Source organism: Sipha flava, unplaced genomic scaffold (assembly GCF_003268045.1).
Source record: "Sipha flava isolate LNK unplaced genomic scaffold, YSA_version1 115_pilon_pilon, whole genome shotgun sequence".
Taxonomy (NCBI): Eukaryota; Metazoa; Arthropoda; class Insecta; order Hemiptera; family Aphididae; genus Sipha; species Sipha flava.
The window spans coordinates 210,624-223,207 of record NW_020271739.1 but is presented as its reverse complement, the minus strand read 5'-3'; the positions used below and the strand labels follow the sequence as shown (position 1 = coordinate 223,207).

General features: G+C 29.7%; 1 protein-coding gene across 3 annotated transcripts in view; it reads right to left on the bottom strand.

The window, feature by feature from the left end:
• Positions 1-5,590: 5,590 nt before the first annotated feature.
• LOC112691225 (solute carrier family 22 member 21-like) overlaps positions 5,591-12,584 on the bottom strand; it is a 46,332-nt gene continuing 39,338 nt past the window's right edge. For all 3 annotated transcript variants that reach the window (XM_025565396.1, XM_025565383.1, XM_025565390.1), the window contains exons 5-11: positions 9,482-9,636; positions 9,094-9,262; positions 8,854-9,013; positions 8,205-8,299; positions 7,878-8,092; positions 5,948-6,129; positions 5,591-5,850 (exon numbers count right to left, since the gene is read on the bottom strand). In XM_025565396.1, coding sequence (XP_025421181.1) covers positions 5,683-5,850; positions 5,948-6,129; positions 7,878-8,092; positions 8,205-8,299; positions 8,854-9,013; positions 9,094-9,262; positions 9,482-9,636 — 1,144 coding nt within the window. In that variant the 3' untranslated portion in view covers positions 5,591-5,682. The remainder of the gene's footprint in view (positions 5,851-5,947; positions 6,130-7,877; positions 8,093-8,204; positions 8,300-8,853; positions 9,014-9,093; positions 9,263-9,481; positions 9,637-12,584) is intronic.

Here is a 12,584-nt window from a genome sequence, read left to right as displayed (position 1 = left end):
GAAAATTTCATTCGTAACGAAGAATCAGAAGAAATATCGATTAATTGTTCTTCTTCGGTAGTTGTGAAATTTGGTAATGGTTTTTCACTAAACGGATCTTTAATCCAATTGTATTATACGGTGTCTTCTGGAAAATATTTCTCGAAATGATTTTTAAGAGTCATCAGATGATCAGAAATTATTTTTAATGAGCTCATTGTTAATTTAAGATCATTATCTCCAAGAAAACTTTTTTAAAGTGAAAAATACGTGGTTTAACCGTTTTCTTCAATCAGTTTTCTTTGCCATAAGTCGATATTTTTAATAAAAGCAACCACTTTATCATATAATTGCAGAATATGAGTTTCTTTACCTTGTAAAGATGTGTTTAGTATATTAAGTTTTTCAATAATATCACATAAATACGCTAATTTAATTACAAAATCACTATCAATAAATTTGTTAAAATCATTTTGACCTTCTTCACTCAAATAAGTATAAAGTTCTTGTCTAAGTTCGAACACTCAAATTAGTACGTTTCCTTTTAATATCCATCAAGAATTACGATAAAACAGTAACGCAGTATGCTCTGCTCCCATTTCTTCACATATCTTTTTAAAGAATCTTGCTTTAACAGGCCTTGTTTTTATGTAGTTAACTACTTTTATAACTGTTTGAAGTACGGTATTTAACGATGGATACATATTTTGTGATGCTAAAGATTCTCGATGAATAAGACAATGAGTTCATATCATTTCTGGAGCTTTTTGTCGTATTAAATCCTGAAGTCCATCATAATGACCAGCCATAGCTCGAGCCCCATTTGTACATACACCCAAACAATTTTCCCAATTAATATTATTACAATACATAAAATCATTAGTGATCTCAAATAAGGTTTTAGCCTTAGTGTCTCCGAAAATTGGTTTGCAAAATAATAAATCTTCTATAATATTTGTTTTGTCCATAAAACGAGTATAACATATCAAGTGTTCGTCTTTATTACTATCGATAGCTTCATCAAGTTGTATTACAACATTTTTGTTTTATAAGTTATTAATAAGCTGTTCATTTATATTGTCAGAAATATTATAAATTCGGCGATTTATTGTATTATTAGACAAGGGAATATTTTTAGGTTGGTTTGCAGTAGATTCCCCGATCATAGTAGAAACCATATCAGTTGTTGATAGTAAAATGAGTTCTTCAGCAATTGTATGAGGTTTTTTACTTTGAGCAACACGAAATGTTACCTTATAAGAAGCTAAAAGTGCTTTGGTCGGAACACTTGTCTGTTTGATAAAACTGGTTGATTGTTTTTCTAATTGTTCACGTTGTCTAACAAAATAATCTCGTTTTTTATTAATTAATGATCCATGATTAGTTTTAGAATTACGCTTTAATTTATTTGGAATCATACTATCGGTAGCTAATACTTTTAAACAAATAACACATTTAGGACGTTATTCGTTGTCTATTTTGATGTAAATAAAACCAAAGTCTAAATAACTATCATCGTATTTTCTGAACTAACGTTTATTTTCTTCTTTATTGTTGTCTTCATTTAAATGCTTGGTTGTACTCTTAATATTGAGACAATTTTCAATTTCTCCAGAAAAGATATAAAATACGAATTGATAATGCACAATTCGAAAATGACGAACACACTTTATGTTCTGTTCATTCACGAACAGTGGCGGATTTAGCATTTGGCGCCCCTAGGCTTAATCACTCTGCCCCCCACTCCCTACCACTCTACTAAGGAACCAACAATATTTGGTCTAAACCCTTTTCTTTAAATTGTATTCAGTTTTTTTATCAAAAAAAAATAAAAATATTAAATATTAAATCTTTAAAATAGAAAACTTCTAAAAACAAAATATTTCATGTCTATTATTTTACTTCAGATACCATTATTACCAGTACAAATAAACAATGCTTAAACAGTCAAATAACGGAAATATAAATAGTGAGATATGAAATAGGTAATAAACATTGAATACAAAAACATAGCTATCATATTCCTATAATATTTAAAAAATTTTGTTAAAAAATCTTTGAAAACATCTATTAAAATTAAATTAAATGAGTACTTTCTTTTTTACAATTACAAAATAGATAATTAATACAAATAATTGTTATTTATTAAAATTAATTAAAACATTATATCAATATTTTGCATCTGCTTTTTTGCTCTGTGAAGGTTTTTATGATGTTTTCATATTCTATCTCTGCTGTAATTTGGTTTTCAATACACAATATTGCTAAAGTATTTAATCTTTGTTGGCTCATTGTCGATCTTTGGTAATTTTTTATCCTTTTGAGGCACGAAAATGACCTTTCAGCCGAACAATTAGTTGCTGGTGTACTTAAAAAAAATTCTTAAAACTATTTCAAGTTCATTTTCATAGATAAATTGAATCAATTTTAAAGTAGACAGTGTTTCTGGACCAAATTTAATAATCAAATGTTCTTTTAAATGTAATAACTCATTTTGCAAATCTTCAAGGTCAAAATCAGTTTGGTATATTTATACGCCTAGCGTCTTTTTAATAATTAATTTCCTAGTTCATCAAGAATAACCATAAATGTATTGATTCTGAAGTTTTTCTTCCCATTGAGTTCAGTATCGTTAGCTCTATTTTCGTCGTATTGGATCGTCCTTTTTTTTCTTAATACACTAGTTTTATAATGTTTTATTGTAGATCGATTTAGTGCTTTTCCTTTATAATTATTAAGTTCTTCACGCTGTGAACTTATAAGGTCAATTAATGAATCATAGAACTCCAAAACAATGACTACATCGATTTCGATGCTTTGTAGTTTTTTATTTACAGCATTTAGTCTACTTAGTAACAATCCCCAAAAAATTGGGATAAGATGAGTTTCCAAGTATTCAAATTTATGACGCAATCAACCTGCTTCACTTCGAGTTTCTGATGTTTCAGTTGCTTTTTTTTCTATTTCTGATAGCGCTTTTAATGTCTCACACCAAGGATTATTATAACTGATACAAGCATTATCCCTTGAAAAATATCTTGTAGTATTGATTTGTTTTATTGTCTTTGATTTAGAACTTAAATGACTCATTAAAATATCCCATCTATGAGTTGAAGTAGAAAAGAAGGTATATAAATGTTGAAGATTGCAAAAAAACTTAGTAGCTTCGGAAGAACATTGTACAGCATTGACTCCAACTAGGTTCAGCGAGTGCACAGTGTATGGTACATACATTGCAAGAGGATGATTAAGTATTTCTTATTTTTGCTTGTAGTCCTGTATATTGCCCAGACATGTTGCTGGCATTATCATACATCTGGCTCCTGCGGTCTTCAATAGGGATGTTGAAATGTCTTAAAGTATTATAAGCAACTTCACATAGCTGTTGAGAATTATGACTACACCCGGAAATAAAAATTAAAAAGTGTTCAATTGGGACACCTTGATGAACATAGTGTAAGATAACAGATCAGTAGGAGATAAATCGGGAGTTGAATCTATCACTATAGAAAAAAATTTGTTTTTTTTAAATTTATAATTTTAGATGTTACTTTATTAGCCATAAGTTGTATACGTTTCTTATAAATTGTAGAAGATAAGTATGAAGTAAGTAGATCCAATACCCTTGTTACTGTATTTTTCGATGTGTTGATATATGAATTGATCAAATTTCGCCAAAAATTCTACGATCATTAAAAAGTTACCATTGTGAATTGATCCAATATTTTCATCATGTACTCGAAAATATAAACCACGTGAAGACAAAGATTGAATAATTGCCACTAATCTGTGAAAAACATTGCGCCAGTAACTTATAAATATATTAACTAATATAAAACATAAATTTCATTATTTTTAACATCGAAAACATGTGTTTGTTGTCAATTACTTAAGTCGTTACCAATAAGTTAAGTATTATGTAACCGATATTCGATTTATTATTAATTAATCATGTGTTATTTTTTATAGGTATAAATGGTGAACAATTTTGTGGCTTTTTGGCACGCAACGCAGTGCCGTAACTATCCTCCGTAGCGATCTCAGTGAATTTTATTCTGGCACTTATTTTAAACAAAAAATCAAATTTGAATTTAATTCAATTGCACCTCTTACTCTGAAGCACCTTTGATAACCGTCTATTTCACCAACCTCTAGTTACGGTACTGAGACACCAAAATGTGAAACCAGCTTTTTGTCGGACCCATCACGATTCACGTCACCGCTAAATTGCGTTAGGTACCATCAAACCCTGTCTACAAAATATCTTCAGTTTTTTTTTCATCTTTACGATTGTAAACTACTCAGGCTGACTCACATCGTAGACGATAAAATGTAACTGATTGCCACCTAATACGCGTGGACTTAGGCTTCAACGTGACGCCGCAAATTGATGTATCATCTAATCTACTCGTATCGGAACCATAATATACAATGTTAGTCGGCAATCATGTTTTATATACCGTCTCCAACATCTTAGATTTGTATTTAATACAAATAACACAGTCATTATGAATATATTACAATTATTAGTGTCCAGTAGATAATAACCAAGATTGTTTTCAATCTACAGGGATGAATTTTTAACTTTTACAATTTTATTAATAAATATTTATATATTTTTCTGAATTAGCAGCAAATGAGGATCGACCACGAGTAGAAACTTTTTAAGGGGGATTATATTTATTTTTGTTATACAAACGGACAATCAACGCCTTTCAATCACCTGTCATGACGATAATTATGAGACATAACCAGCTCCGACTGATATATAAGTATGTTGGACACTTAATCCGTGATTTTCGCGTTTTTCATTTAGCACTCAATTATTATGTGAGACGTTAGTTGTCAGTACATTTTAATACATCGAATGCACTACAAATAGTGTTATATTTTTTTGGTAAAATAATATGATCAAAAATTAAAAATTAAATTTTATTGATAAAACAATATTAAATTTTTTCCTATCTAATAAAAAATATATTGTAAAATAAGTATTTTGTTTATTTTTAACAAAAATTTTTGATACATGAAACGTACAACAATGATTTTTTTTAAATAAAAATTACATTAAAAAATTAAATAGTTTAATACTTTGACTAAAATATTATAATACAATTATATGATGTCTTTAATTCCTTAAATATATTTATACTAATATATTCTTATATGAGTATATTTTCCTATTAAAATATATTATAATAATTAACGTTATTGCTATAATTAACAATAATATATGTTTACAGAGGTGGTATACTTAGCACTTGAATATATACTAGATAATAGTAATACAATTAATAATTAACAATTTTTTTTAAAATTTTTAAATTATGTAAGTATTACATATTTAAATATCACAGAAATTTCAGTAATATAAAAAATAACACCTGAAAAAGGGTGATGAAATGGAATTTTTTTAAGAAATTATTCACGATTACATACTGTATAAATAAAAAATAAAACTATAAATATATATATGTCAGATAGTGAACCAAGTACACATGTACATAATAATCATGCGGACTTATAGGTTATAGAAACTTTTTTTCCACTTATAGTTAATAGAATACTATTGATTAGTGTTGGACAGTTAAAATAAAAAATAAATAATACGTTTTGAGACACATGACTCATTTTTAAAAATGAAAAAACTCATACAAATTTCATAAGGCACAGTTCTTTCGCAGTACATGTTCTCGTATTGGATTAACCAGTTGACGAGTCCTTGTAGACCTCTCCGACGAATTCAGCCTGTTTTACTGTGTCTGGTAGTTTTTGATCTTTTGTCTCCGGGAATAAGAATGACAACGCTCCGGCTATAAACGATATGATTCCGAATAATAAAATCGGTACGTACTGCCCAAAATAGGAGGCCTGTTACAAAAAATGTAATTTATTTTACATGAGTGCGTTTTAATTTTATTTCCCGTTCGACATCTAACATTCGAACAGTTAATATTTGTTTAAATACCAATAAAGACATTTGTGGAGCAATCATGGAACCCAATCGTCCGAACATAGATGTTATACCGAACAGTGACATGCGCAGTTCAGTAGGGAACATCTCAGCGGTAAACACGTACATTGTGTTAAACGCCATAGTGATGGCATACTTACTGCCCAAAAACGACAACAATTTTAACAACGAAAAATCTGTAAATCAAAAACGCCATTTTATTGTAAATCTAATATATCAGGGGTGGCTCGTGGATGTTGATGAAGGGAGTGCGACAATATGAAAAAGTATTTATCTGTTCCTATATCATTTATTTTTGAAATTGTTATTTTATTATTGGCTAAATGCTGGCAAACAATCGTGGTTTAAAACGCACGCGATTAAATGAGACACATAATCGACAAGAATAAATTCCTTAATTGGCAATCGGAAACTGGAATCCACGGTTGAACTGTTCAGGTTAGTTTGGAAAAAATTATCATTATAAAAATTAAAAATTAAAAATCATTATCAAAATTAAAAATTATCATATTTATACCTATGTTTGGATGACACAGTGTGTCGTCCCATACGCTTGCAGGATAGTGCGGAATAAACGTATCCGTACACGTTCGCGCAGTCCAAAATGAGCAACTCAAAGTCGGGGTCATATTTTAGGGTCAAAGGGGCCATCACCCCCCTTGAATCCGTATTAAAGGAATTGATTATATGTGAGATACCTACATATTTCAAATTTTTTTATTGTGGATAATTTATAATGAAATCAAATTACGCGTGGCTATGAATACTGAATTGGGCTTTTTGTCAGGGTCATATTTAGTGAAAAAATCAAATAAAGCACAAGTGTAACTTTCAAAATACGGACAGGTATTAAAAAATAACTACACAAAAGCCAATTCTAAGTGGATCCGACATTAGATAAAAAAAAAAAAAACCACAAATATTAAAGATTCACCTGATTAAAATAATACGAAACACTTTACTTGTAAATTTTAAGCCAGAATTAAAGAAAAAATTTGAGTCTCCCTCTTCCCTCCTAGAAGTAATTCTAAATACGTCCCTGCTTAAAGTCACTATACGGCCAATTTTTAGAAAATTAAAATCTAGAAGGCCATAGCATGCAAAGCAAAAAAAAAAGTCTTTCAAAATATGCATTTTAATTAGCATTTATATACTATACACGAAAATAATAAATTCAACACACAACAGCACGGCACGAATGATACGAAGAAACTGATACAGTTAAATAGTTCGGTACATACAGTTATAGTTGAAAGATATACGTATAAAATGTATACTATACATATTATACAAGACATTTAGACATTTAACGATATTTAATACCAGATAACAATTATTATATTGATAGACGATAAACTTTAAAATAGTTAGACGTAATTTGAATATATAGCACGGGCCACATAAAAAAGACCCGCGGGCCGCCAGTGCCCACCTCGGATATGTACAATATTATATAAAGTAACCTAGGTGACGACGATTTTCGTTCGAAAGCGGCGGGCGGCGGCCTATCGCCCAGCATTCAGCAGTGATAGGATAATATGCATGCGTACTTATGGCATACGCACATGATAATCGCTGCGATCGCATCCAACAACATTTATAAAATGATTATTTTAATTATTTGAAAATGACCATTTTAGTATTTTAAATATTTTATAATTTAATAAATTATTAATAGGTATACTATTACAATCAGAATTATTTTCCTTCATTTCATAAATAATATTAGGAGATGCGCGATCGTCTCGTCGTCCAAACTACGAGCCGCTACTGTATAATATATACAATATGTTTTGTTTTGGAACGTCGGAACTAGTATCTACAATTTATGGAAATATTATAGATATGTTATGTGTCTTTATATTGAAATCATACGCATATCCAGTAAAATAATTTACAAGGAAAATATGAATGATTTACTCACGTGAAGGAATTAAATTGACCAAAATGCAACCGATGCCGCTGAAAATGAACGTGAACGCTTGAGTGTTTCGTCTGGAAAAGCGTTCCATGAAGTACCACGATGTCAAAAACGCCGGTACTTCTACGGCGTTTACAAGCATAAAGTTTAAGTATTTGTTGCCATTGAACTCCACAGAAGTCAACGAGAGACCGTAATATACTAGCGTTATCGTAATCCTAAAATGACAAAAATACGTGTAAATAGGTATTTTATCAAATCGCAACAAATAAGACAATCAAAAACATATTATAATAGTTACAGTAGTGTTAAATGTTGTAGTATACTAACCAACAAAACGAACAGTTGATCAACCGCAGGAAGATCTCCTTCGAACTAAATATTTCCTTCATCAATTTACTGCATGACAGTTTTGTATCTTCAGGCTGGAATGACATTATAATATTTATTCGGGATAATCGCTATGAGCGTCGCAAACTTTCCATGTTCTAGAAGGATATTTATGAGTATTTTTTGCAAAAGTAGTTTTTCAATTACAATAAAAAATTAATTTAATCAATTTTCTAACATTTACAAAAAAAAAAGTAATAAAAAAATAAATATATTGTAAACAAAAAGATAATTCTTTGTATTTTTATATAATTTAATTTATATTTTAACTAGAAATATCAAAAATATCCATCATTTGGCGTATTATGAATTTTAACTACATCCAAATTAGTTTATGATTTAAATATTGTGCATTGATTATTTTTTTTAATCATTATGGTAATGGAAGGTTAATGTAAAAAGCAGTATCGATTTACTGTCACCGGTGACAAATTCTCTATTATATAAATAATATATACTTAAAATATAATCAAACGAAAATATAAAACATGTGAATAAGATGATTTACGTTTGTCTCAGATGATAATAAAACTAAACCCAGTATTGGACGTTGCTATATATATAGAATATACTTATGCAGTATTATTACCATTTTATTAATTTGAGCGTTGACAATCAGAGCATCTTTAACTGGACCTAAATTGGATGGTAGTGTTTTACCATTTGATTTAGCAATTTTAGATAGCACATCAGCCATTTCTTCGATTCTGTTTTGTGTTTGAAGCCACCGCATCGATTCTGGCACGTACCTATCGCATTAAAATCCAAAATGTTTAAGACACATTGTTATACGTACAGACAGCGTAAGACGACAAGATATCAAACATACCAGATGTATCCCAAAATTAGTGTTCCGGGTAGATAGAGCACTCTAAGAATTATCCTCCAATCGAGAATCATGTATGCTGCGAGACCCATGAAAACCGCACCCATTGGATAGAAGCAACCCATCAGAGTGCTTACCGTTACTCGTGATTTCGGACTGACTAATTCTAGACCTGGAATAATATTGACACATTGTATTAAATAAATAGTATTGAAAAAAAAATATATATTATTATCTTATTATCTAATTATTGGATTTCCAAAAAATAAAAATCATTCATAACGGATAATAATTTAGAAATTTTGAATAAATATCAACTAGATTATAAGAATGTTTAGCATAACTAAGTATATGTACACATAATTAGAAATTAAGAATTTAATTTTCTTACCTAGAACAAACGTAGCTGCATATACACCACTGGAAACTATTGAGTCAAAAAATTCAAAAAACAGGAACGAATAGTAATCGTTTGTGAATGATCGGATTGTGCCGAGTATGGCAGATGAAACAGATCCAGTAATCAAGATAAACTTGCGACCATACCTTAATAAAAAATTTAAATCATAAATAAAAGATTATTAACATAGAACGAATAGACAATTTGATAAAGAATATCACTAAATAAACTCGATTTAATAAATATAAACGATTCAAAACTTTAAAATCAAGTGTTTTTATAAATTATTTCATTTTTTTTACTTTGGTTCACCGGCTTGAATTCAAACCGTCACGAAACGGACTGTTACGAAAACTAATGGGGAGCTGCTGGGGAACCCAACCATAAACATTAAGAACTACTGCAATAGCTCTATGCCTATCAACAGCCGAATATACATCACCGGTGTGGGATAGATTTACCCACTCAAAAAAAAAATCGATGTTACATTAAATGAAACGTGTCGACAGGTGACTGGTTGTCTAAGAAATTCTTAAATTGAAGAAATATTTGCAAGCAGATTGGGAAAGGACAAAAATGACGAAAGACGATAGACACCTAATGTATGGAATTGAAGCAAATAATTTCCGGCTAAAATTGGGAAATAGTTTCTTCTATTTAAGTGGTGACTACGAATTTTATACGCTCAAGAAATCCTTACTCGACCTTGTCATTCTTTCGGGTATTAACTTTTAAAATACCCCAAGCACCAGATTATCCGCACCGACGGCATCAATAATTATAATCTAGTTTATAATTATCTTATCACTAATAAACAGATAAATTTCCACACACACCTAGTTTGAAACCATATGCTGTATTTATCAGGTACCTTCACCTGTTCACTGCTGTGGAAGACATACAAGCCAGCTTATTTGATATTGGCCACGAAGTTATTTAGGTCTCTAATATTCTACATCATACCACTAAAAGACGTTTGCCTCTTTTCGAATTGATCTAAAAGTTGCTGATAATAACAGTGATAATCTTAAATTAGATTTGTTTCTTCATACCAGAATCAAAATTGAGCAGCCCGGGAAATTCTCTTCCCTCCACAATGCCATGATTGTCAAGCTTATTATCACACTAGTAACTTTTGCCACCAATCCCCACGATGCGTCAAATGTGGAGAAAACCATTACACTTCAGATTGTACTAAATCACCATCAGAACCCGCCAAGTGTGCCCTATGTTCGGGGCCGCACACAGCCTCATACAAAGGATATCCAGTATTTAAAAACTTAGTGAAAACCGCAAAAAATCTCCACCACTCAAAACTTATTGTCATCCGGTGCTTAATCACATCATTCCGTCTATAAATAAAATCGCCTCCAGTTCCAACCAGAAACAAAAACATTCATATGCCAATGTTACTGCTAACATTTCACCCTCAACAACTACAGCCAAAAGCCTAATCTCCAAATTTCAAAGCCATAATCAACCCGTTATTACTTCTATTAACCATAGTTGTCAACCACTTACTTCCATCTTATTTTCCTATACCTTCTCTTTAAAATTATTGTAACACTTATATTTATATATTATGTTATATTATGTTAGCTTTATATTTAATTGTTGAAGATAATTGTAAATCTACAAAGTTTCATAAATAAAAAAATTTAAAAAAAATTAGATTTATTATTATAAGATAATTTTTGAACTATTTTGTGGATTAATAAGAAATTGTTAACGAAATGTTTGTTTGCGAAGTTAATTTTTGAATAGACTTATGCAGAGTTCCTATGATGTGATTGCTACTTATCATCTTGCGATTTTTAATTTGCTTAGAATTTTGTTCGGTTTGTACCTTAAAAAGTTCTTAATTTTTTACTTTTAATGCTTGAAATCATTTAACAATTCTTTAAGTTTTATTTGTTCATCCTTCAATATTTAAATATTTTTGTTCGGGATGATTTGAATGATTTTTTACCATCAACCAGAAAGATAACTTTCGATTATAAAATTACGTTAAGCTAGTTTAATGGACATGTTTTCTTCATCATAAATAATGGCCATAAATTACTAAAATGTATAGAAAGTAACTAAATGTTTTAATTTATACATAGAAGTGTTCTAAAAGCATTCAAATAAGTTCTAATCGGTATTTTCAACAGTTATATTCGATAAAAAAAATATTTTCGAGTAATTTTTTTTTGGTCATTTGATAAAGGGCAAGTGTTCTATAATATTGATGTTTTATTTGTGCATATTTATCCAATGCAGGGTTAGTATATGGGTTTATGAATATATCGATTTAATGTACATATATATTAGTACGTATGTATATACACAAGGTCGTAATCCAGATGTCTTGACAAAATTTAAACTTAGTGCCGTTACTATTTGCAATAAAATGTGTAACCTATACCTTTTATTACATTTATTGTTGACGCGTTTTTAAAATTAAGAACCTCATTAGTTTGTAATACCCGTGTATATTTATGTGTCTATTTACATATGGATTTAGGGGTAGGTAATATATGTAGGTCTAGATTTAGTGAAACAAATCTGGGATATAAATTACCAAGATAACATTGAAATGCTTTATTTGAATATTTTTATTAGTTCCCGAATATATATTAGTACAGACTACAGGGATGAAGATGAAACTGTATACAATTTTATCATGTAGATTTTAGGTAATACAAAATGTACGATTAAAACATTATAAAATCGTATTAGAAAATTTAAATTTCTATGTGTAAGCAAAATGCATTTAATTATTAAACTCATTTGTTAATTCATTTGATAAATATTTATTATTGTCAACTGCAGTCGTTAAATATCTTAATACTTAGTTCTGTTAGCTATTAATGTCATACAATATCAAATTAGAATTAAGAAAAGTAATAATATTTAACTGCATATCCCAACGCAATATTAATGTAAAATGAAACGATAAGTGCATCTATATTAGTCTTTTTTTATTCTTGTAAACATAATATAGGTGTCTTTGCAGTGACGTAGCAACTATAAAGAATATAGAAGCGAACAATTTATTAATGACCCACCCCACCACACCAATCGATTCAATGTTAGCGTTCACTATACACCT